Source organism: Salvia splendens, chromosome 17 (assembly GCF_004379255.2).
Source record: "Salvia splendens isolate huo1 chromosome 17, SspV2, whole genome shotgun sequence".
In the NCBI taxonomy this organism is placed as follows: Eukaryota; Viridiplantae; Streptophyta; class Magnoliopsida; order Lamiales; family Lamiaceae; genus Salvia; species Salvia splendens.
Window position 1 is genome coordinate 285,341 of NC_056048.1, and position 26,520 is coordinate 311,860.

The 26,520-nt window shown below is 37.9% G+C and overlaps 4 protein-coding genes across 5 annotated transcripts; 3 read left to right on the top strand and 1 right to left on the bottom strand.

The window, feature by feature from the left end:
• The first annotated feature begins 779 nt into the window (after positions 1-779).
• Positions 780-4,328, top strand: LOC121773700 (receptor-like protein kinase HSL1). The gene is made up of 2 exons (XM_042170608.1): positions 780-3,567; positions 3,775-4,328. Exons 1-2 carry the CDS (start codon positions 966-968, stop codon positions 4,131-4,133), a joined length of 2,961 nt encoding a protein of 986 aa, XP_042026542.1. The 5' UTR covers positions 780-965; the 3' UTR covers positions 4,134-4,328.
• Positions 4,329-10,618: 6,290 nt separating this feature from the next.
• On the top strand, positions 10,619-12,562 carry LOC121773440 (NAC domain-containing protein 73-like). Its single transcript, XM_042170297.1, has 3 exons — positions 10,619-10,852; positions 10,923-11,112; positions 11,807-12,562. The coding sequence occupies exons 1-3, from the start codon at positions 10,718-10,720 to the stop codon at positions 12,325-12,327; spliced, it is 846 nt and encodes a 281-aa protein (XP_042026231.1). The 5' UTR covers positions 10,619-10,717; the 3' UTR covers positions 12,328-12,562.
• A 189-nt stretch (positions 12,563-12,751) lies between these two features.
• Positions 12,752-19,336, bottom strand: LOC121775092 (guanylate-binding protein 2-like). Of its 2 annotated transcripts, XM_042172063.1 has the most exons (14): positions 18,983-19,336; positions 18,244-18,405; positions 17,966-18,031; positions 17,639-17,782; positions 17,381-17,494; positions 17,098-17,199; positions 16,790-16,975; positions 16,348-16,437; positions 16,140-16,274; positions 15,835-15,957; positions 15,389-15,474; positions 14,686-15,298; positions 14,463-14,540; positions 12,752-14,049 (listed from the first exon to the last, which is right to left on the bottom strand). In XM_042172063.1, the coding sequence occupies exons 1-14, from the start codon at positions 19,235-19,237 to the stop codon at positions 13,003-13,005; spliced, it is 3,201 nt and encodes a 1,066-aa protein (XP_042027997.1). In that variant the 5' UTR covers positions 19,238-19,336; the 3' UTR covers positions 12,752-13,002. The 2 variants fall into 2 exon arrangements, with proteins under 2 accessions (XP_042027997.1, XP_042027998.1); XM_042172064.1 differs by lacking the exon at positions 18,983-19,336 and having other exon boundaries at positions 18,239-18,363.
• A 2,440-nt stretch (positions 19,337-21,776) lies between these two features.
• Positions 21,777-22,632, top strand: LOC121773936 (homeobox-leucine zipper protein ATHB-52-like). The gene has a single exon (XM_042170850.1). The coding sequence runs from the start codon at positions 21,919-21,921 to the stop codon at positions 22,393-22,395; it is 477 nt and encodes a 158-aa protein (XP_042026784.1). The 5' UTR covers positions 21,777-21,918; the 3' UTR covers positions 22,396-22,632.
• Positions 22,633-26,520: the final 3,888 nt, after the last annotated feature.

Genomic DNA, 26,520 nt, shown 5'->3' on the forward strand with positions numbered 1-26,520 from the left:
GTTTGACTTGTTCGGTAAATCTGCTCACAGTTTTCACTGTACACTCCCTTCGTCCCTAAAAAATGAGAGTTTTATTGCATAATTGATAAAGTAAGAAAGAGATAGAAAAGAAAAGTGATTGAAATATTGTCAGTAGAGAATAAGTCTCACTTTATCCGATAGAAAAATATTTCAATAAATAAAATTAATTTATTTTTAAAGAAACATCACAAAATAGGAAATGTGCTCATTTTTTAGAAACAGACAAGTATATTTCTTATCTGTATTTGTGTTCAACGCAGAGTATTTACATTTTACAGTCAATCTTGGGTTCAGAAGGCTGGCATTTCCAATTCCAATACAGTGAAAAACATTTTTTGTCTAGGTTTAATGACACGTGTATAGGCCAGGAGTATCACTGAATACATTTGAAATATTTTTTTATACTACTACGTACCTTCTGGAATGAATTTATTTGTAGTTGTGTGAACTGATTGGAATTCAAACGAAGTTAAATCGCTATTACTACATTTTTAACTTGTACTAAGTATATGTTTTGTAGGTAAAGGATTCTCATTTATTAAAAAAAGAGGTTCATTCATTCCTTTTGTAGGTCTTTACTATAATCACAAGACCAAACAATATAGTACTAGAGTTAATAGTATCATATTACATGTGTTATTTTTCTTAACCTTATAGACAAAAATAAATTAAATTTGAACTCAAGCTAATTTTATTCCATAGCTGATTTGAATCCAATCTTCATGAACATTTATGAGTTTATTCATTTAAAATCCGAAGTACTATTGAATTTCTCTGATTCTATTTATATTTGAATTTTGGAGTATTGATTTCTATCTATCCATCATCAACCAATAACCAAACATGGCCTGTTGATCCAACTTCACATCCCCAGCTTTCCATCCCCAACTTTTAACTCCTCCGGCGGCACCACCGACTGCATTCCCATCTCCGCCGCCGGAACAATGCCGCACCACCTTATTCTGCTACTCCTCCTCCTCCTCACTCTCACATTCTCGCCTCTAATCCTCTGCCTCAACCAAGAAGGCCTTTACCTCCATCAAGCCAAGCTTAGCTTCGACGATCCCAACTCCGTCCTCGCCAACTGGAACCCTAGCGACGCAACTCCCTGCAAATGGAGCGGCGTCGTCTGCGATCCCACCACCGCCTCTGTCGTCTCGCTCGACCTCTCCAGTTCCAATCTCTCCGGCCCCTTCCCTTCCATTCTCTGCCGCCTCAAAAACCTACTTTCGATTTCATTCTACGATAACTTCATCAACTCCACTCTTCGCGGTGACCACGTCGTTTTGTGCCAGTCCTTGGAGCACCTTAATCTGGCGCAGAACTATCTAACCGGCGAGCTCCCGCGCACCTTAGCCGATCTCCCCAATTTGAAGTATCTGGATTTGACCGGGAATAACTTTTCCGGCGCAATTCCGGAAAGTTTCGGAACGTTCCAGAAGCTCGAGGTGCTCGCATTAGTGGAGAATTTGCTGGATGGAACAATACCGGCGTTTCTCGGGAATGTGTCTTCACTGAAGCAGCTAAATCTATCATACAACCCGTTTTCCCCGGGTCGGATCCCGCCGGAGCTCGGCAACCTCACCAATCTGGAGGTGCTGTGGCTGACTGAGACGAATTTGATCGGTGAGATACTTGATACACTGAGTCGACTTGGCAGGCTCACCGATCTGGACCTGGCGTATAACTCGTTGAGCGGCGCGATCCCGAGTTCGCTCACTGAATTGAAGAGCTTAGTTCAGCTGGAGCTCTACAACAACTCATTGACAGGTGAGCTGCCCAGCTCCGGTTGGTCAAACATGACGTCACTCAGGCGGATTGACGTGTCGATGAACGAGTTGAGCGGTTACATTCCTGCCGAGCTCTGCGATTTGCCGATCGAGTCGCTCAATCTGTACGAGAACAACCTGCGAGGTCAACTGCCGGACGGCATTGCTAATTCCCCCAATTTGTACGAGCTGAGGTTGTTCCAGAATCACTTATCTGGACGGTTACCGCCGAATCTCGGTAAGCGCTCGCCTTTGAAGTGGATTGATGTCTCAACCAATAAGTTTTCCGGTCCATTGCCGGAGAATTTGTGTCTCCACGGGGCTCTCGAGGAGCTGCTGTTAATCGAAAACTCAATTTCCGGCGAAATACCGGCTAGCCTCGGGGAATGCCGTAGCTTAGTGCGGTTGCGGTTAGGGCACAACAGCTTTTCCGGCGAGGTGCCGGAGCGCTTGTGGGGGCTTCCACACGTTTCACTACTTGAGCTTGCTGAAAACTCGTTTTCCGGCGGTATTTCTAAAAACATCGCCGCCGCATCCAATTTATCTCAGCTGATTTTGTCAGGGAACTACTTTTCCGGTAGTTTGCCCGCCGAGATCGGGGTTTTGGATGGCTTGCTGGAGATTTCGATCAACGATAACAAGCTATCTGGTTCCTTGCCAAGTAGTGTAGTGAAACTTGGGCAATTAGTGAAGCTTGATCTTCACAACAATGGGTTATCTGGTGAAATCCCAAAGGGGATTCGTTCTCTGAAGAGGTTAAATGAGCTCAATTTGGCAAATAATGGATTTTCTGGGGATATTCCGGATGAAATTGGGGATTTATCTGTTCTTAATTATCTCGATTTATCTGGAAATGAGTTATCTGGCAAAATCCCTCTTGGATTGCAGAACCTGAAGCTTAATCGCCTCGATTTGTCGAATAATAGCCTCTCCGGCATTATTCCAGCCATGTATGCCAAGGAAATGTACAAAGATAGCTTCTTGGGGAATCCAGGATTATGTGGAGATACTGTTGGTTCATGCAATGGAAAAGGTGGATTCAAGGAAATGAGTTACATATGGATGTTAAGATCAATCTTCATAGTTGCTGGATTAGTGCTGATTGTTGGTTCGGTGTGGTTCTACTTCAAGTACAGGAACTTAAGCACGACAAAGAGGTCCATGGATAGATCAAAATGGACATTAATGTCGTTTCACAAACTGAGATTCAGTGAGAATGAGATATTGGATGCTCTGGATGAGGACAACGTGATTGGAACCGGGGCGTCCGGTAAGGTATACAAGGTGGTCTTGAGCACCGGGGAGGCAGTTGCTGTGAAGAAGCTCTGGGGGCGGCCTAAGTCAGCAGAGGACAGTGTAGATCTGGAGAAGGGCAATGGTGGTTTTGACGCTGAGGTTGAGACATTGGGGAAGATCAGACACAAGAACATCATCAAGTTGTGGTGTTGCTGCAGCACCAAGGATTGCAAGCTTTTGGTTTACGAGTACATGCCTAATGGTAGCCTTGGTGATCTTCTTCACAGCACGAAAGGTGGCTTGTTGGATTGGCCGATAAGGTTTAAGATCGCATTGGATGCAGCTGATGGGCTGTCCTACTTGCACCATGATTGTGCTCCTGCGATTGTTCATAGGGATATCAAGTCGAATAATATACTGCTGGATTCGGAGTTTGGGGCTCTGGTTGCAGATTTTGGCGTGGCGAAGATGGTTGATGTCAATGCCAAGGGGACTCATTCCATGTCTGGCATTGCAGGGTCTTGTGGCTACATTGCTCCAGGTAGTTCATCAATTTTGTTTTAACATTGTTTTGATGAGATGTGATATATACTAATGTGTTGTTTGGATGCCCTGATTTAGTTAATGTGCTTATAATGGTGTGATCATATATGTTAATGCTGCATTGAATTTATGTGTTGTGTTTGCAAATGAGTTTGGAAGTTTCTTTCTTGGGGTGTAATAAGTGTACTTCTTGTTGGCACTTCAGAATATGGTTACACGCTTCATGTGAACGAGAAGAGCGACATATACAGCTTTGGGGTTGTGATTCTGGAGCTGGTGACCGGGAAGCATCCCATCGATCCCGAGTTTGGGGAGAAGGACTTGGTGAAATGGGTTTGCACGACGGTGGATCAGAAGGACGTGGAGCACGTGATCGATCCCAGGCTCGACCCGTGCTTCAAGGACGAGATATGCAGAGTCCTGAACATAGGGCTCCAGTGCACATCCCCCCTCCCAATCAACCGCCCATCCATGAGAAGCGTGGTCAAGATGATGCAAGCCGTTGCCAACGGCACCCAGCACAAGACCGTCGGGAAAGATGGCAAGTTGTTGGCTGCCACCTGAGAGAGATCATCACAGCCACAATTTTATACTGCAGCTAAGCTGAGGGATGGAATGGTGTAAAAATGTCAAGGTGAAAACATATTAGGTGAGGGAGAGTTGCAATAATGTAAATGAATTAACTTTTGTTACTCTGTTTGGAGATATTCTGCTTTTACACCTTATCTTATTAATGCAGCTTATATCTCTTGCATCAAATGGGGATTCTTATTTGCATATTTGATTTAGTCGTTGGAATGATAGATTTTTGCCTTAAATGGTAATGGACCACTGACTACCCCATGTGATGTTATCTATGACAACCAAATATAAAATTTAATGAGAATGAGAAGTTAATTATTTCATTTCATTCACTTGGTTATACTATCATTTGATTGAGATTACTTCTTTGCTAAAAAAATATGGTAGAAATCATTAAAGTAATGTGTAAGTCAAGTAGAAAAGGACGACATGTGTATAAACAAATGCTTATTATATGATTATTTACTTGAGAATATGCAATTGGTTAGATCTAGTTGATTTCATAATATATTGGGCTGGACAAGGGACCCCAAATTCAATCATTCACTTACATAAGATTTTTCCAAAATAAAAAGTTAGTGGGCCAGTGACTATAAAAGCCCAATTAAAGTAAATAATTGGGATTTTTATTCGAAACGAAAATAAAAAGAAGATACTTATGCTTAGTTGAGTTGATTACGCAATTTCCTTTGTAGTCCAAACAACAAGAATAAATTATGAACTTTAAAGCATCAGTTTCCCTCCACTTTTAGATATAATAAAGCACACTTAGTCAGTTTAATTAACCATATAAGCACATTTAATGTTAGAGGATAGACGTTTTACCAACAAATTTGCGTTTCATCTTCGAATTAACGGCGAGGCTAACCGTTAACGCACACCAAAAATCGGATCCTAGCCTCTCACTATTATGAAGGAGGGTGAACTACAGGCTCGTGTTTATGTTAAGTGAATTTGGTTCTTTAAAGGTATTAACACAACTAATTATCTTTTCTTTTCTTTTCCTTTCCACTTGTACTTGAGAATACCTTTACATAATCATAATATTAATGATGAAAGTAATGAAGACTATATAACACTGAAGTACACTTGTGAATTATATTGAGTAAAGGTCTTGCAATGATCAAAGATTAAGGTCCCATATATATATTATCTCTTGAAAGTAGGAATTCACTTTTTTCCATGTAGTTAGTGTATTATAGTCTCTTAAATTGTGTTTTATGGTTAAGACTATGAAGAACTAGAGTTCTGTAATTTAGAAAACTATTCAATAGTGAAAATAACTACACTTATTTGTCGAATTGGAAGACTAATTTGCCTTATAAGATGCATGGCTCGTCCACGTGTTGTAATTGCTGGCACATATGCGCCACGCAGGCAAACGCCTACGAAGCATCCATTGTAAGTCGCAACGAGGGCGACATAGATGTGCTTGGGCTTGGGCTCAGATTCGGATTATTATAGGAAGAGGGCTAGCCATAAAATGATGAAAATAAAAAGTACATAAGTGGTCCTCATAGAAGCCCATTAGTTGTACTAGTATGACACCCGCGTGATGCACGGATAGATTTAATTTCATCACGATAAATTTATATATTGAATTAATTACTTTATATCAGATACATCTATATTATCTAGAGATTAAAAATTATAAACATGTAATACAATTTAAATATGCAATCCCAAAAATTAAATTTAAATAACTTTAGAAATCAACTAAGCACTTAACATATTGCATATACATATTGCATATAATTGTATTGAATGTGCAGTATTCATAAAGTAATTCAAAACTTTCAATGACCACTTTCTTATCTCTGCCACAAAACAACAATCATAATTTTATATTATATTAATGGACATTATAAACACTCCCATGTCATTCACATCAAAATATTAACACCTAAAAATTAAATTTAAATAACTTTAGAAATCAACTAAGCACTTAACATATTGCATATAATTGTATTGAATGTGCATTATTCATAAAGTAGTTCAAAACTTTCAATGACCACTTTCTTATCTCTACCACAAAACAACAGTCATAATTTTATAGTATTATTTTAGTGGACATTATAAACACTCTCATATCATTCACATCAAAATATTAACACAAAATAATAATCATCATCATTGCTAAAGAGTCATTGAAATATAAATATAGAGTAGCTAAGTATGCAACAAGTTTATAAGATGATAATAATATAAGTAGTTCATAAGTTTTAGAAAAGTTCTTTGTAAAAAATATTAATAGTGAAATCGCAAGTATCATCAACCTAGTATATACAAAACAAAATTTTCAAAACAATTAATCTCTTTGGAAAAAATGATATATTGCTCGCAATAATTGTACATGAAAATTATTTCCAAGACTAAGTCTGACACTTAAAACTCTAAACCCAAGCCTAAACATAGATACAGATTAAATAATAAAAGAAATCTTAACCAAAAATAAATACAATGTTGCTTCTTCTTCTTCACTCATATGTTCATTTCGTCTGCAATGTACTTCCACCACAGCCTACATCTTAAACTTGTTTCCTCTGTTATAATTGAAATGAAGTAAATATAGATATGTTCATATCAATTCTTGAAATAAACTACAAATCTTGTACTTACATGAAATGCTTTTAAGTTTATGCATAAACAATTGCCTCCAACGCCACAACTCACGTAGTGTATATAATTCCTGCAATTACATAAACAATGATAGTTACTCAAATCTATCAAATAACACTTATAGAAGATCGTAGAACAAAGTTTCATTGGATGATAAAGCCAAGGAACAAAGTTCAAAAATTTAGTGACAAATCTAGAAAATAAAAAATAAAGTAATGACTGAGCAGATTTATAGGTACCACGTGTCATATATTTATAGTCCACTAAACAATGAAGACCTTATTCTTAAATTTTTCACTTGTCCCATTTATTTATAATAAAATTAAAAATAAGGGTTAAGATTGTAAAATAAATTTTAAAAAATTTACTAAACGTTATTATATACATTAAATACAAATAAGATAGTTGACTGTTCCAATCAAATATTTCCGGTTAAGAACGTAAGTCATTATTACCTAGAGAATGGTTTAATTTTATTTTATAATGTTCCTCAAGAGACCTTAATTTCTTTTAAGTTTTTAACTTAAAAAATTTAACCGACACATTCATCATTTATCCTCTTAATTAATTAGTTACATAATAGTTATAAATATTCAAATTTATCCTAAAACTCATAAAAATTTAAAAATAAGGCCAAAACTCGCTTTTATATATATATAGATAGATTTATGTATCCAAATAGTAATAGTTTTGTATAGACTACGACTACATGAGGCGTGCGTGTTATTCATACCATGTTTCTTATGCAATAACCCGCAAACTGCGTAGAAATAAGTTGTGCCATGTCATGCACCGTTGACTATAGAATTTCGAAAGGAAATTGAATTTTGTTTGAAAAGTTTGATGTGCAAAACCCTCTTCCATACGTTTAGAAAACCCTAATTTTGAAGCTTCTTCCCTAAGCTTTACGTTGCGTAGCTGATTTGGGAAGCTTTGATGCATAAAAAAATAGACAGCCATTTTAATATCCTACACAAGAAAAAAATATGTCGGCTACTATTTTTATATCTTTTGTCTAAAAATGGATTTGTCTACCCTCTCTTTTTCTTTATTTCTATTAAATGGCCGTAATTAATCAGTCAAACCCTTTTGAACAATGGTCCAGATTGACTTTTTAAATCATATGGTAAATTTGTAGTTGAATTCGCCACCTCTTTGTATTTTTCTTCTTAGCCGAAAACTGGAATGAAGCAATAAAATTACACCAATTACTACCCATTGGTTTACTTGTTGGAATTTGGAGGCTTCTCTATTTTGATTGGGATTTATTCCTTTGTACTCCGTACGTTCTATAATAGTGGAGTGTCTTTCCCTTTAGTAAAAAACAATACATTTCTTCTCTTTTATTTTCCTTTTTTCTTACTTTATTCTCTCTTTATCTCTCTACTTTTTTTCATTTCATACTTTATTGTTAATTTACTTAATTCACAACATAATTTTTCTTAAATCACGAGTAAAAATGAAATGCTCTCACTACCATGGAAATGAGGGAATACTACATTTTATTAAATAAAGTTTGCTAGTGTGATTAGAACTAAAGTTCTCTTATTCTTTCATTATAAACTGTGCTGCCAAAGAAATTATATAGTGAAATCTTTGGTTTAACATCGCCCCAAGCATAGATACATAGCAGTATTAAAACTAAAGGCTCATTTTGGTCCTTAACATATTGCGATTTATTGATTTTGGTCCAAAACATTATCTTTTGAATTATTCGGTCTCTCACAAATAAAAACGGGTCACATTTGGTCCGATTTTGACGAAACTGTTAAAAGTTAACGGTCAACGCAAATAAGTGAGTTTTTTTACTGGATTAACAATTTATTATTAGAATTTTAAAATTATTTAGAAAATAATAATTTAGAAAATAGATTAATAAATAAAATAAAATAGAAAATTAAAAAACAAGAACATAGATTAATTCTAAATTATTTGATATTATTTGTTTTAATTAGACCCCCCTCCACTCGACAACCCCACCACCGCCGCCGCCGCCGCATCCAACCCTCCAAACGCCAGCGTCGCCCCAGCGTCCGCCTCGGCGGGATCGGCGGCTACTCGCCCTACGACGACGCCCCTCCCCGCCCCACTAAAACCTCCACCTGGCGCTTCCACAAAGACCCACCCCTCACCGCCAAAACCTCTAAGACCCGACCTTTAACCAACCTCGTCAACGGTGCTGCCGCCGCCGCCGACAATTTCCACGGTTCGCTCCAAATCGCCAAGAATTTCGCCGATTTCGGCCACTACAAGCCCAAAGTGAAGAAGCCCACGAAAAGGGCACGCATCAATTGGAACAAATTCGACCCCTCCGCCGCCCACAATGGCGGCGGAGTCGGAATTGAGAGCACGAGTTTCCTTCCCGAAGAGAACGATAACAACAACGACGAGTTTCGAGAGCTCAAGGGAGAGGGTTCGGAAAGCCCTAATTTGAAAGACCAGCAGCAGAGCCCGATCAATTCCTCGGAGAATGGGTTCCCTAAGGACGGAATGCGCGCAACCAATTGTGAAATTGGAGAGGTTTAAGGATGGGGAGGAGGGGAGGGTGTCATGGTATAGCTTAGCGGCGAAGCTGCCGTAGTCGTAGGGGTAGTATGAGGGGCAGGAAACTTGTGGCAAGTGCTCATTTTGATGGTTTTGAGAGGGCAATTAGTGATAGCGCAAAGATGGGAAGAGGGGAAGGAAGAGTATGCGGTGGAGCAGAATGGGGAGTTGCAGGAAGGGTGTGGCGCCACCATAGCTGGGGGAGAGGAAGCCGCCGAAGTAGTGGTTTAAACCAAAAAGAAGAAGAAAGAGTAATTTGGATTGTAGAATGTTTTTGGTGAAACGTGGAAGAAGACACGTTCTTTTTTATTAATTTTTAAGAAATATTGAAATTCTAATTCATTTGGGGTTATTATATTAATTGGGGTTATTATATTAATTTGGGCTCACTTATTTGCGTTGACCGTTAACTTTTAACGGTTCCGTCAAATTCGGACCAAATGTGACCCGTTTTTATTTGTGAAGGATCGAATAATTCAAAAGATAATATTTTGGACCAAAATTAATAAATCGCAATATGTTAAGGACAAAAATGAGCCTTTACTCCAGTATTAAATTGGGTAAATAATTTTTATGTTCATTTCTTTTATATTTGTGATTATATGTATTTATTTCCCAAACATTAATTCATGCGGATCATGATGGCCTTTTACCACCAAGAATCTCATAGAAAATGACCAACAAGTAACCAAACATGTTTCTCACCACCTTTATTGCTACAAAAAGATAAAAACAAGACCCTACATTTCCAAAATCAAAACCAATAGGTTACATATCGTCATATATCATTTCTCATTTATTCACATAGGTGTATATATATTTGTGTGTGTGTGTGTGTGAAAGAGAGTTGCGAACCGAATTAATAAGAGAAGTCTACGCCAAGAAAAACATAAAATATTATGAAAAGGGTTGGTAAATTGAATACAGGTTTGGTGTAATGAGAGTTTGTTACTTTGATATTGGTTGGTATAATATACTACTAGTATATTTTGTGAGCAGAAACTTTATTGACACTCCAATTTGAGAGTAAGACTTAAGAGGGTGAAACGTCTTTGCAGAATCAGCTGTTGCCCCATATCCACTCTACCCTTCTATTCCTAATATTCATCTTTTTATTTATTACTACTAGCTACATATATTTGAGAATTGAGAGTAGAGACAAATCTCTTATTAGAGGAATGAAACCTAAGTCTGGATTTGATTTATTCTGGTACATGTGTGTAATACAGAAATAAAACCAAACTTGACGTCCAAGCAACCTTCATTTATTTTAATTTAATTTAATACTACTTCCTCTCTCTCAAGAATATAAGCAACACAACTCTTGACTCCTCTCTCTCTCTCTTGTTGATCAGATTGAGAAGAAACCCCAAATTTGGGATGGGAATAAGAGCAAGAGAAAGATGACATGCTCAAACAATAATGATGCAATCCAAATTATTACAGCTACCAAACTAAATTCTAGTGTTTCCAATTGTGATGAGCTTAGGACAGTAATCTGCCCTTCATGTGGACATACTGTAAAGCTTCAAGATCAGGTTTTTATCTATTTCTTCTTTGTGTTGTAGCTGATTGCTTTTTGATCTAATTAATTTGATTTAAAATCAGAGTGGACTTCAAGATTTGCCGGGGCTACCTGCTGGGGTGAAGTTCGATCCGTCGGATCAAGAAATTCTAGAGCACTTGGAAGCCAAAGTGTATTCGGATGTGAAGAAGCTGCATCCTTTGATTGATGAGTTCATCCCAACCATCGACGGTGAAAATGGGATTTGCTATACGCATCCCGAGAAGTTACCCGGTAATCATCGTTGTGTTTTGTTTTTACAAGTATATAGGTTCATAGTTTTTGTGTTCATGGCTGTCGCATGTCTGAATTCATTGATGAGTTAACAAGGTAAGTTGGAAAGGTTTTTCATTTAATCATGTTGGTAAATAATTATGTAGAGTATGTATGATGGTTTTTAGGTCTTGATACAAAATATTGAGTCCCATGTGATGTGTTGTAATCACATGGTGATGGTAGGAGAACAGTTTTGAAATATTATTAGGATGTTTTAGTATAATTATATGTTACAAATATAAATTTTTAAAAATATTATTCTCTTCGTATGCGAGTTTTGTCTTATTTTATTTTTAATTTTACGATATATAGCAAGTATATTTCATATTCGATTAACTTATTTATTCATAAGTATATACTATTTCATATTTCATTTTAAATGAATACTATATCCTTCTATGACCAATAATATTATTTTTCTATTCAGGTCATCTACATAACAATATACCATCCAAATTTTTTTTCTATTTTTCTTACTTTACTAATTTTGCATTAAAGTTCGCATGTTGGTAGTGAACGGAGGGAGTGTATAAAAGTACGTGCACTCATGTTCCATTACCTCTTTTCACCAACAATTTTTATAAAAAGTAGGACATGTAATCGTAGACAGAATAAGTTATTTAACTGAGGATTATGAATTTATTCATGACAGGAGTACGCAAAGAAGGGCAAGTGCGGCACTTCTTCCACCGGCCGTCCAAAGCGTACACGACGGGTACACGAAAGCGAAGAAAGGTGCACACAGACGAAGACGGTGGGGAGACCCGATGGCACAAAACAGGAAAGACCAGGCCCGTCTCCGCAGCAGGCACCGTGAGGGGCTACAAGAAGATCCTAGTCCTCTACACCAACTACGGCCGCCAGAGAAAACCCGAGAAGACGAACTGGGTGATGCACCAATACCACCTCGGCCACAACCAGGAGGAGAAAGACGGCGAACTCGTCCTCTCTAAAGTCTTCTTTCAGACACAGCCAAGGCAATGCGCCGCCAAAACCACTAACACGGACTCCTTCGTCTTGAAAAACCAGACTTTTGTTGACTACTATAATCCTTACACCAACACCACTATTGATAGAGACAGCCCACCCCAGCTCATTCAGAATCTGGTTGTTCATGCTCATGGATCTTCCTCTTTTCTTCATATGCCTTCACAACCAAGCAAAGCCAAATGACATTCTCTAGTAAATAAATATATATACACACATACACAAATTATGTAGAGTTGTTGTATTAGGTGTAATACTATTGTGTTTTTGGTTCATATATATATACTGATGCAGCTGGTAGAATATATATGATGATTTATATATTTAGTATAGGAACATTTTATGTGTATGGATAATCTGCTTTGTAATCTTTTATTTGATAATAATTTAAATAATATTATGGATATCTAATTTTCATGTATTTTGGTTAATCTGCTTGAAAGCTTTTATTTGATAATTTAAATAGTGAGGTATAATGTTCCTTTCCTTTCTCAGTAACTTCTAGATTATTTAAATTGAAAAAATAGGAAGAGAAGAAAATTTATACTAGTAAAAATATGAATGAAATGTATTGAAGATGTGTGAAACAGATTCCCAACATCAAATCCTCAAAAACACAAAAAGTACAATACTTCATACCAACCCCAAATTTTAAAGCACACCTCAAAAACATTTTTGACAATTAATAAAAGCAATGTTCTAGTATAAAGAAAAATCATTTGACCCTAAATAAAAGTTGCAAGATGAAGAGTCTTCATATCCAGATACATAATTTCTAGCCTCACTGAAACTAATAGTGGCATCTGAATGTTCTAGGAAGTTCACCAATGTACAGAAGGGCCTACTCTTGACAAACTGTAGCTATGTTTTGTTGAGAACACATCTCTCATACAAAGCTACGATGTCCTTTTTGTTGGGATTCTTAAGTTGCAACAGCTCAGCACCAAAGTTGTGACTGGTAAGCTCATGTCTCAATTTTTGTACTGTGAACCTGGTGTAGTCGTCCTGGTTTGCTTTCTGGCTACTGGTTGGTTCGCCACCCCTAAAAACAGAGCCACCATCTTCTGGACTACCAAACTTCACAGGGCTGTTGGTATTCTTGGTCCTTTTCTTTCCTCTGCTTACTTTGTCATTTGTGCCCGTATCTTGTACTGAGTCAGCACCCATTTCATAGTCATCGGTCCTGCCACGTTTAGCACGGGAAGCAGTTCTTGGTCTGCCATCTATTGTTGATTTTTCACCAAATCGAAGAGCAGTTAGTTCCTGAGAAACTTCATCAAGTTTCCCCTGAGTAGCTTGTAGCTGAACCGATAAGGCATCAGCCCTGTTATTTGCTTCTGTATGAGCAGCGCGTTCACTTTCCAATAGAGTCTCGAGTACCTGAACAGTGGTCTTTCTCTGGCTGTTATTTGATTGTAAAAGTGAATCGATTTCTTGTTCCTTTTCTCTGATTCTGTCTTCCAGCGTTTCTACCTTAAACAAGGCATCCCTTTCAGCGGCCCGGTGCCTCTCAACTTCATTAACCAAGTCAGCCCTTTGCCTCTCCAAAGTCTCAGCATGCCTTTCAGCCCTCTCAATCTGTGCCAGTCTTTCCATTGCTGCACGCTGGAAATCATTTTTATCTTTCTGGGCAGAAGCTGCTTCAGCTCTGGCTTCATCAGCCAAATCCATTGTCCTTTTAGCTTCTTTTTCAGCTGCTTTGCACCTCTCCTGAATTTCTTCAAATCTGTCAAACTGAGCTCGATACTTCTGCTCAAGATGTATTTTTTCTTGTTCCAGACTCCTGGCTTTGCTTTGCGCTGAAAGAGCAGTCTCATTAGCTGCTTCTACCTTCTCACCTACTTCCCTGATTTCAAGCTTTAATCTTGATGTCTCCAGATCATAGTTCTTCAGCTTTGATTCGGCAGCCTGTAGCCAGCAACGTCAGATAAATAAGTTACAGAACTAATATAGATTGAGTTTCCTTGAAGAATGAATCAAGGTAGAGATTATAACGACAGGAAAAGAAAGAAACCAATGCCACAAAGATATTGTAAGCTTCACTTTTCAGTAATAACAGACAGTTGTTGAGAAAATGGTCGGTTGTCAGGGCATAAGAGTCAATCCATTTGGCAGGAACTTTAACCAAAAATTGACTGATATAGAGAGCTACTACTTAATAATCATAAACTAAACCAGTACAGTAATACAAATATTAACAAAATTGACAACAGAAGTCGTGAAAGGTGGAACCTGGAGGACTAATTAAACCATATCGCGGAGGGGTTATGCACAAAGCTAGCTAAAATTAATCAAATGATTGATTCTTGTCTAAATCTTACCTTCAACTCCAAACTCAGAGTTGTCAGACGCTGCTCAGCTTCCTCAATCCGTGTGGTTTTCTTTTTCATTTCTTCCTCCTGTTAACATTATTACACATAAAACAAAGTCACATAATTAGACCCAGCATAATGAGATACAAACTAATGTATAAGCCTCCATGTAAATAACTAGACATATGTATCTGATGATAGATGAAGATAGGGTAGAGTGAGAAAATTTCACCTTTTCTGCCAGGGCACAAGAAAATTCTTCTCTTAAAGCAGCTTCTCTTGATTGTGTTTGATAATTTGTGCGTTCTTGGATAGCAGCAGCTTTCTCTAAGGCATTTTTTGTTTCCTTGACAGCAATATCATATTTACGCTTCCACTCTTCTGCCTCTTCATGAGCAGACTGAGCTTTTTCCTGAGCTGCTGCGAATCTTGCTTCGGCAGCAGAACTTTTGGATCTGAGCACTGCAACTTCAGCGCCAAACTGGTCTTCTTCAGCCTTCTGCTTGGATAAAACCAACTCATATTTCCTTTTCCAATCTTTGCATTCCTGTCTTGCTGTATCAAGTGTTTTTGATAAGTTAGAGGACTTCTCCTCCAAGGAACTATATTTCTTTTGCAAATTGTTTATACGACTCATGTAGTCGTCTGAGAGTTTTTCCTTGTCTCTAATAGAATCTTGATAGCGGTTAAGATATTCAGATTTATACTTCTCACTTGCTTCCAATTGTTTGTTAAGCAATTCTATCTTGTCTTCAATTGAACGGCATTTCAGAGCAAGAGAACTCTTTTCTGCTCCAATATGGTCAATTTGCTTCTTGATGAAGTCCAGAAGGGGACCCTCCAAGCTGGACAATTAAATGAGTAATACTATTAGAACAGAACTTCAGAGTCAACCATCATACATAACAAAGAGTAAAAACACAAGATACACAAACCTTTGCCGAAGAAAAATAACTACTTTCTGCCACTTCTCTGGTCCGTGACAAGAGGCTTCATACTTGCTCAAGAGTCCATCAAGAACCTGCCAGAGCATGAGTATTAGGTCTTGTATGACTGTTTCAATTGAGAATTTGGTTTTACAGTTTCATATATTTGTGCCTCAATCGAGTTAGACATAGAGTAGGAACTAATAACTACAGGTTTCTTGTGTTACATTTTAGTGATAAAAAGACAAAGATGAAAAGGATATTCGCAATGGGAATGAGTGAGAAAAACAAATTGCATTTTTTAATAGCATAAAGCAAGAAAATGGTTTGGAAGTTAGATGATACAAGATCTTAATTTTACAACAAGAGCTTAAATCTAAAATATAAGCACTAAACTAGACCATGAAGGATGTTCTCAAAACGAAAGGAAACATTTAGCAACAATGAAAACCTGCCTTTAAAACTGCATCTACTTTTGCACCAGGAGCATGACAAGCTGTTCTCAACTCCCTTTCCATATTTTCTACGGTACGTGTACATAGCAGATAAGCTTCCCGGAAAGCATCTTTTTTAATATCCTGCAATCAACATGCAATCTTAATCAACAACAGGCCCCATAATGGCATTCGGTAATTCGAAAACATAATCAACAACTCCAAATATCATAATATATCATAAATTTCATTAATTAAGTTCTAAGATAAATGTATAAAACCTCAAGATGTACTGAAGATCTTTTATGATAAGCTAGGACATGTACCTCAAATGCCTTTTTCAAGAAAGACTGAAGACGCTTTTCATATTTCTGCCTAACTTGGCCAGCACCTACAGCATTATCATTAAATGAGGCCATTGACCTCTGAACTGCATCTTCATGTGCCTCTCTTAGGGCAGCCTACACAAGTCCCGAAGTTTAGCGAATAATAGAAAAGAAATACACACCCCCCACAAGAAAAATCAATACTCACTTCTTCAGGAGGTTTGGAACGGTCAAAAGTAGACATATACACTTCAGTACTCGTTTCATATGCTCTCTGGCATTCTGCTTCCTCGACACTCTGAATGAAAATATTAAACATAATAAATGAAAAAACTAATTTAGCAGAAGAAGGTGTCCTCTCATTAAGGGAAAAAGATGTTGTGCCACCATAAACTAACTACTCATGCCATGGAAACTCTGTATTGAACATGAAATAGTGGAAGTACTTCAAAATCATCATGAACTTTTAGAGCAATGAGCAATGTCATTAAACAGCAAGTTGCAGTGCAATATAACATACAATCATGCATAAATGTTACAGCATTGACAACTATATATTCATATCATATAAAAGATTATATGTAAAATAAAAGATCATGACACATTTCAGTGAAAGCAAATTGCACACAGATAAAAATATGCATGCTAACCTGCCATGAAGATGTTATTGTAGGCACCGCACCATTATTGAGAGCATCAAGGAATGACTGAGTAATACGAGCAAAAATAGGTCCTGTCATCACAGTTCCACCCATTTGTTTGGGTCTTGTCCTCTCAAAAACAAATCTTGTAAAAGAATCTAAACCAGATTTGAACTCCGGCCTTAATTTATCCAGCTGCAAGATATGGAAATATATGCATAAGGAAAGAAGAAGAAAAAGCAAAGTCAACCAAGGCTGATGAGATAGCCACACAAAATAAAATAATAAAAATGTACAAAGTATCAAAAAACACTGACAGGAATCTGATCAAGTCGTTGAAGATCATTCTCGTTGCTTAGAGGTCGTACAAGAGTGTAGCATTCTCTGTCTGGAAAAAGAGCTCTGATGGATTCTCGAATCTAGTCAAGTATTTCAACCGACAACGGCTCAGCATATTATATATAGACTTATAGAGCATAAGAGGGAGTTATAATAAAGTTGTTGAAAAGATAAGGATTACATCAATACAGTTCTCCAGCTTAAAAATACATATTAAAATATCCAACAGCGCATTAGCATAGACAAATAAAAGCAAATAACCTCATTCTTTGCTGATACATCTCTTCCACCTCCCTCAACCGGCCTCAAAGCAAGTTCTAGGTAGTCACGCGGCGTAATTCTCCGATTTTCCTCCACTAAGTCGAGATAGAAGTCCTACACATATGCATTTCGTAACAGTTATAAGTTCTACCAAGAAGAAAAACACCAAAACATTGTGGCATTGCTGATTCCTACAAAGAAGAAAAAAAAAATAGCAATATAGTTGAAAACAAAGCATGTCTATATTCTAATACTTACCCTCAACAACCAAACAAAGATTGGAGAGAATTGTCCAAGCTCTGAAGCTGTACTCCTACCTCCAGATGCCCTAACACGAATATGTTTTGTCATCTCGGTCACAAGAGAGAGGCGATCAAGTGCAGCCTCATCAATTCCACCCATCTAAGTCAAAGAACCAGAATGTCAGTATGCTTATTTTCTTGGCATCAAATGTCATTTTCCTTAAAACCATTCCATTATAAGATAAAAGGACTTGGCCGATAAAGAGGATAGATAAAAGAATACAAGATAAACATCAACATTCTACTGTTAGACATTGAGAGAATGCCTTCAACAAGTATTTACCTGGTTATATATGAACATACTCGATAAGAGCACAGCCAATGAAAATATTTGTGTACTGTATGTTCCCTGTCAAAAAAAAGGTCAGAGAGAGGAGATGAGAATACAATATGGGAAAGATTATGCACAAAATACTACGCATATCACCAAGAAATAAAAACACATAAGCACTAGGCATAGATCAAAGCAATTATAATAACATCAAAGGAAGACTACCTAATCATGAAAATAATAAATGGTGGCTGTCAAATTGAATAGCAATAAAAGAAACAAAACCTGACCGTTTGGTCATAAGCATCAATTCCTTCTGAGTCCAAAAGTAAGAGGCTGTATTCAGTTCCATCTAGGGCAGTTCTCCGTATGGGGGTACTCCACAGCCAAAGACCTTTTGTACAAGGACGGTGTGTGGAAGCCACTTGAAATCCACTGCTCCTCCCAAGAAGCTGCGAAAAAAAAAGTTCAGAAACTACTCAAATAGTATGTATACTTAAAGTAGCTGTTTCCCAATTCATAACCTTCTTATTACAGATGAAAGAGCCGATAAACACAGAAGAAAGAAAAAAGTTTTGAGCCACTTAATTTTCAAGCTAATTTTTTATAAGAAAGAAGAACCACATTAATTCACCTAAAATGTAACCACCTTCACTCAGCAAGAATGAAAGAAGCAAGCTATGGTGTTGCATTGAGCAGATAGAGAATAGTCCAGTTTTTGTCTTTTTTCTACCCAAGTCCCAAAATTTCCATCAGCTGCTATGAGTTCACTCAAAACATTAAATTGATACATACACCCCTGAAAAGTAGAAAGCTAAAAAAACTAAAACATTTTTGTTAGTTGTACAGCGCCTAAACTAGTAACAAAACCCACAGCTCGTCAAGCAATAATCCCAAAACCTAATTTCAATCAAACAGACTATCCAAATCCCTAATGCGCGAGAAAATCCAATCAAGACTTCCGATGAGTTAGGGTGAAAAATACAAATAGCCCGAAGTTAATAGGGAGAAAATCCAAACCAATTGTACCTGATTCAGTATAAAGCTTTTGCCTTGACGCGCACGGCCACAGACGGAAACCACCCCAACAGGCTGCTTCACCAGCTGCAGCAGCGCCACCGCCTCTGGATCCATGTGAAACCTACCCTTATCGTCGGTGTACACCAGTCGGATTGGCCTCGCCGGCCCGGCAGACATATTGGGCGAAGCGGCGGGAAGTGGAGTCAGCGGAGAAGCCGAATGCGGAGATTCTGCGGCCGAGCTTCGGCCGAATAATCGCTTCATATTATCGAACTTTTCCAATGAATTTGCTGATTCTGAGGTGAAATGTGAGAAAACGTGTCGTCTCACTTTTTAAATGGAAGAGAGGGAAAGTTGCAGAGAGGAGAAGAAGAAACGGAAAAGCTAGGCAATACGTATAGCTTCGGTTGCATCTTATTGGGCTTTGCTTTTCTGTTGGGCCTGGATCTCTTTCTGTAGCCGTAATTTGATAAGATGAGTTGGGCTAGTCGGGCTAAGGATACCATACAAAATTGGGCAACCACAATTTTTCCATCAGCCTTTTGGTGTGGTGTTCATATCTTACAAAATTATAAATGAAATGAAATAAAATACTAAGAGCATCTCCAGCGGCGGACGTCCGCCATAGTGGAAAATAAGGTCGGATACGCCCATGCAGGTAGGACGTCGCACGTCCTCGGATATCCGCGGGACGTCCGAGTCGACGGGCGCCATTGTGTTGTGGGGGGGGGGGGGGGGGGGTCGGACGTCCGATTTTTTTTTTTTTTTTTGATTTTTTTTGAACTCTATATATTCGTCTCGTTGAACTTCATTTCATTCGCACCACTTGTGTTAACAAGTTTCTCTCTTCTTTTTACTACAAATTTCATTTCTACTTAATTGATAGCAACAGGAACTCCCCCGCCACGAGCGAGTCGCGTACTCCAACGTTTCCCGCAGATCTGATTTATTTTATTGCGGGAAGTCCTAGTGAGAAGGGCGATGGGAAGGGCGGATTATGCAGGGGAAGTCCTAGTGACGTGACAGTGGGATGGGAAGTCCTAGTGACGTGGCAGGATGTATTTTTGGGAAGTCCTAGTGGATGTCCTAGTGGGACGGGCAACCACTGAAGATGCTCTAAGTCTGTTTGATTTTATGAAAATAATAGCAGTTCATTACTATCATTATATTTAAAGTATTTGCTAATATTATAAGAACAGTCATAATATTTATATTAAATTTGGAATTTGGGGGCTCCAGTTAATTGAGCAATACATATGCCTCTGCTATAGTTCAGAATCCATTGTTTCTAGCAAAATATCCTAGTGGCTAGTACTCAAAGAATATAATTAAATTTATATATCATTAAACTTAATTTATTAATTTTATTCATAACTACTTACTTTGTTACAACTTTTGATCAAGTAATATAAAATAAAAAACATCACCCTTATTGGTATAGTTCTCAAATCTAAATTTCAATGTATTAGACACCTAAAAATGACATTAGTAGCCAGCCTGTTGATGGAGACGCACTTATGAGTTATGACTACACTTAATTATTTCCTCAATAATAAATTAAAGATGGGTATGTACCTTGAAGGCGATACATTGAATATGAGTGAATATTAGTCAAGGACTAATACAATTAAATAAAATAATGTCAAATTATTAGATTCATAACAGAATAATACATTGATACTACTAATTAGTTTTAAAAATAAATAAATAGAAGCAGTAGGACTAAAGAGATTATTAGGTTAGAACCACTTATCCGGTGCGACAACTATAATACCAAATTTAATAGAGTTTTTTGTGCCTCATGGACCGATGGTGGGATCGATCGATGATATGCACGAGCTTGGCATCTCCTAGCCATCAACCACAACTTATACCCGAGACCAGAGTGGGCACACACCCTTGTGAGGCGAGGCGCCCACATTTCCAAGTGGCTCGGCCATGTTATCTTCTGGATTATGTTTAATTAAGTTAAAAGTCATGTAACTGGGTCTGAACATATTACAAGTTCTGCTCTAGATTTTCTTTGTCGGGTATTTCCAGAGTTGTAACAAAGATCCGAACTACTATAACTAGTATAATATAGGGTTTTGCTATTTACTAATCATAATGAACTTTACACTAGCTAGTTCAAGGTTGTCTCCTCCGCGGCTTCCTTCCTCGTATGCGTTTCTTCTCCGATCACTTCACCTTGAAGGTATATCAGTGAACCCCAACCCCATCTGAATTTTACATAGCATTGCATGCAAAACTACAAATAATATTTGGATAAGAAGAAAAAAAAACGCATATTGCATGTTAAAGATAAACCGTGGTTAACCTATGCAATAAATGCTAACAAGAAGTAGCTAAGCAACTATAATCCACTTGCAATTAACGATGGTCAACTCATGTATTGGCTAGTTGTGCACAAGGGATGCATTTGTGTGATCTTTCCACTAAGTGCATGCACCACCAATAAGGTGAATCCAAATATTCAACAGTCACCATTTATTGACATTTCCAAATACATCAAATGTCGTGTTTCATGAATTTCCACTTCTGCCCCACCATTTCCTGATATTGACATTCAACTCTCTCTATCTCTCAAATTTCAAATTCAAAGGTATTGCTTAGTTCAATTAGTTTATCAAAATTCAAAAGCCTAAGTTCGAGCATCAAGAAAAATTGCAAGCAATAAATGGTAGTAATTTATTGTCGGCGCAAATGATAAGTTGACCTTTACAATATTATGTTTACAAAATTCACCACAATTTTATTTTCAATTCATCCACGAAAATTAGTTACATCTGAGATGGAGTAATATTTTCGACTAATAGGCCAATACCCCACATGAGGTCACTGCCATTCACGTACGATAATGATGTTACACCAAAAAATTTAACCTTTCTATTCAATTATAAATTTCCATCCATTTCCAAAAGTGGTTATATCAAATCACACTTCAAATGGATCAATTCAGCTATCCCACAATCCGAAAGAAGCAAAAGGCACACAAGAAACGTATGAACGAGGAGCAATTGCGCCTATTGGAGTCCAATTTCAACTTCAACAACAAACTAGACCCCGAGCACAAGTCGCGCCTCGCGCTTGAGCTCGGAGTCCCGCCCAGGCAGGTGGCCATATGGTACCAAAACAAGCGGGCGCGCGACAAAATCCATGGGCTAGAGGCGGACCACAGAGCCATGCGGGCGCAGCTCGAGAGGGTGCTGACCGACAACTCGAGGCTTAGGGACGAGGTGGAGAGGCTGAGGGAGGAGTTGACTAGGGCCCGAGGCGCGGCCCCCTTGGGCTCTTTCAACTCCTCGCGCTCAGGAGACGAGGTTGGGAGCCTCGTCTCCGGGGATAATAATATGGAGAGGGATTTGTATGCATCTTTGGTTGGGGGTGGAGGCCCCTTCGATGGATATGATTTCTTTGGATAGTTCTTGGTATAACTCTTGCTTGTGTAAATTTTGTGTTTTGTTGTTTTATTATATATAGGAGTTAATAATTATTTAGGGTGAGTTTGAATATATATGTTTTTTATGGCTTTTCTATTGTAACAATATATGATTAGGGTAATACATAGACAAGTTAATTTGCTGTGTGGATCAAATGGTTATGTCACTCAATATCAGAAATTCAGAAGCATAGAAACTAATCAATTATGATTGGTGTTATTGTGGTGTGAAATTGTGAATTTGAAATCAGCGGCTTTGAATATGGTGTATTTTATGCAAGGTAGGAAAAATTCACAAACAAATGTGGAATGAAATCAATACCATTTCATTCAAATCTTAGAGATCAATATCATAAATTACTTGTTGGGGTTTGGTGCCCCTTCCACAGCGGAAAACATGCATAAACAAATAAATCAGATCTACAGATCTATGTGACCAATTATGGCATCAATTACTTACATGTTAAACAATCAATTGCACACAAGAACGCACATAAATCATGTTTTAAGGAATTAAACCCTAATTCGTGATATTCTACGGTTTAGGATTAACGAACAGATTCTCCGAAGAATCGACGATTGCTTGCGCTTTCTCCACGTGATGTTCTTCGTACTCAACCACGAACCTTCTAATCTGTATCTAGAACTCAGATTACGACCTTTGGGTAGGCAAAGCTTGTCAGAATCGAAAAGGGCTTGATTAGGCAGATTTTCAGTTCTGGAGATAACTGAAAATATCGTTCACTCCAGATGAGGGGAACGAAATTTTGAGCTTAATCATTAATTAATCTCCTTTCTAATCTCCCTTTATATAGAGTTATGATGAGCTAGATTAGGGATCCATGGAGGTTAAACTTTAGCCAAATTTGTTGGTCTTTTACTAATTAAATTGAGCCCTAATTTTATACAAGCCCAAACATAATATTATTACCATCCACTATAGTATAATAATATTGACTGCCCGTCCAATCCCAAATTACGAGTAATCCGGGCTTTACCTCTTTAATTTATTATTTTCTGTGTTTAAGATATAAATATCCATTAATTAATTTAAGTCTGCTATTTGACTTTAATTAATTAATATCTTTTTCTAAGAGTTGTCTAGTTAAAATCTTTATTTATTATTCTGGAATAAATTCCAACCGGCCTGGTTTCTGAATAATAAAACATTTTTCGAACACCTCTTGAGGATATTATCAAACTGGTCTCACTAAGCACACGATTTATTGCAATAACAATACTAGCACCTCTAGACATTGATCACCACTACCCAAGATATCAAGATTCTTGGATTGTGAAAAGTTCGCACCATATGATAAATCAAAGTAGTGCATAATCAATATCGTATGTTCAATGTTATGTCAACAATGATTAAGAAATAACAATCACCGAGACCTCGTCTTTCAGTAAATAGCAAGAAAGACTTATCTCAACTGTTCGATCCTTCAGTGCTATACCACACCAGTGTCATTTATTTCCTAAGGTAAGGAAACATGCGGACTGACACTGCAACCTTTCATGATAGATTGCCAAAGTCTATCTAGGTTGTGAAATTCTATTTCTCTTCTACAAAGGACCGACTGCGTCACCTTCTGTGAACATCGTTTACGATCAGTCTACTATGCAGAAGAATTAGACTTGTTTGCTTCTTATACATTTAAATGTTTGAGAAACATCTTATAAATGCACAAGCAAACACCAATGCGATAAAATTACTTCTTCTCGCATTGGGTTAAAAGTGGATTGTAGAATATATTGTATACAAGCAATTCTATCCGTGCAACATGTTCGAAATATGCTTTTCAGTATAGCAATCATAACATTACTTTCCTTGAGTATCTTGACATCTACACAAAACAAGTATGCTAGTTGACTATTAGTTGGTAAGACACTTCGATTCCTCCCTAATCAATAATATACAACCAAATTGATGATTTTGAAGAAATATAAATGTGGTGAGTGTAGTTTTGTATGATCTTAATTTAATGACTGTATTAGTAAATAGCAATGATTAATAAATGTATAGGGTGCGGTTAAAGTGGTGGATCATGTTGCTTTGAATTGTAAATATATACATTGATGTATTGAGAGTAATATATTACTCCATTACACAAAACTATCTATAAATGAAAATTGACTAATTTTTATTAAAATAAAAAAAATGAAAAATTATACAGTAATTATATTTTAGGGACTGATGGACTGGAGTATTATTTTAACTTTTAAGCATGTTTTAGATGGTAGAACAACTAGAACAGGGAATTTATTTTATTTTGGAAGATATTTTTTTTAATGATATCTTTACAATTACAATTTGTTTAATCAATGAGCCTTAGTTTAGAAAATAATCTTTTAGTTGGGCAGTTTAAATGTTCTTAAGTTGATAGAGATACTATTTTGAACTTCTATATTAGAGTACTATTTTAATTGATCTTCGAATTTGGGTTTAGGATTATGACTTTATGTTGTACTTTGCACCCCTAAAGGCATAATAATATTTTGATTAGTATTTATTATTTAGCTATATTTCATTCTCGCGTTCTCTCTTTATTTTTTTTGTTTGGGTCTTTGGTTGATTAAGATAATAACTATGAATTACTATGTGATTTTTGATTACCTACGGAATTACTATGTCATTTCATTTTCTGCACTCCACTACAAAAAAAACCGCTGGTATACCGACGGAATTACCTACGGAAGGAAATCCCTCGGTGATTCCCGAAGGAATTTCCGTCGGTAATATTTTTCCTTTGTTTAAGTATTTTATTTTTAAGCCGATTAAAAATTGCTATTCACTGCTTTTTTTTAATGTTATTTTTTACCGCATGAAATGTGATCCGTCGGTAATATTAAGAATCTATTTATTAAATAATTAGTAATTAGTCATAGCATAATATCGTTGGCAGTCCTAACTCTCAAAATACGTTTTGAGAGTTCCCACTGCGGATGTCACGTCATACGGACTTCCCACTGCGGATGCCACGTCATACGGACATCTCACTGCACAGTGGCGGACGTCCCCAAGGACATCCCGACGTACTTCCCACATTAATAAAAATTCACAAATTCACAAATTAAACAATTTACGGATTTAAACAATTCGACGCAAATACGGAGATCTTACAACCACTTTATTAAAAAAAAGATACATAATTATAAAAAACATACATAGTAATTAAAAAAAATTACATAGATAAAAAAACCGTCGGCTCACTCCTCGGATTCCCCGCCGCCAGTACCCTCGTCGTCACTCCCCGACATGTCTCCGAACCCCAAATCGTGTCGCATACTGTTGATGAGGGGTTTAAGCGACCGCTTGTAATGGGGGTCGGTCCATTGGCGCCATTCAACCATCGCACGTAACAAGGTTTCATGTGCTGCGATGCGGGCGAAGGAGGGGTTCTCGGGATTGTTTTGGGTGGGTGCAACCGATTGGCCCCTTGCGGATCCGCTGGCGCTTCCCCTAGCAGTCCGCGCCGCCGCCTTTTGCCCAACCGGGCGACGGCGGCGGTTCGACGATATGGGTGTCGGGAATTCTGGCTCGACGGGGGGAGTTCGTGGGAACCAGCACTGCTACTGTACTCCCCGGAAGAGCTGATCTTCGTCCGCTTCGGCCAGTCAGATTCAACGTCCGCAGTGAACTTGGGCGAAGACTGCACCACAAGATAGACCTTCCAATATTTGAATTCCCCGAACCCCTTTTCACTGTTGGGAAACTGCTGGTGCGCCAGAAGCTTCACATCCTCGGAAGACATGCCGCTGGTTGCCTAGCGGAGGTTGTTTGTGTAAATGCCGGCAAATCGGCTGCCTCCTCGGCCGCTCCCACTGTTTCCAGCATTGCTCTCCGTTGTGAGGCTTTCCCCCTGGCGGTTTGAACTGGAGGTAGCTTTGGCTAATGCGCCACCACATCCTGTCGATGTGCTGGTTCGCCCCGACGTAGGGATCCTTCACAACACTGATCTACGCATTCGACAGCGCAATGCACTCCTCTATACTCCATACGGTCCTCTTTTTCCCGCTGGACCCCTCCCCCGCCTCACCATCGTACATCGGGACGGGCGAGGTATTGCCCCATCTCCTGCCCCTCACTCTCCCTGTCCCCCCTCCT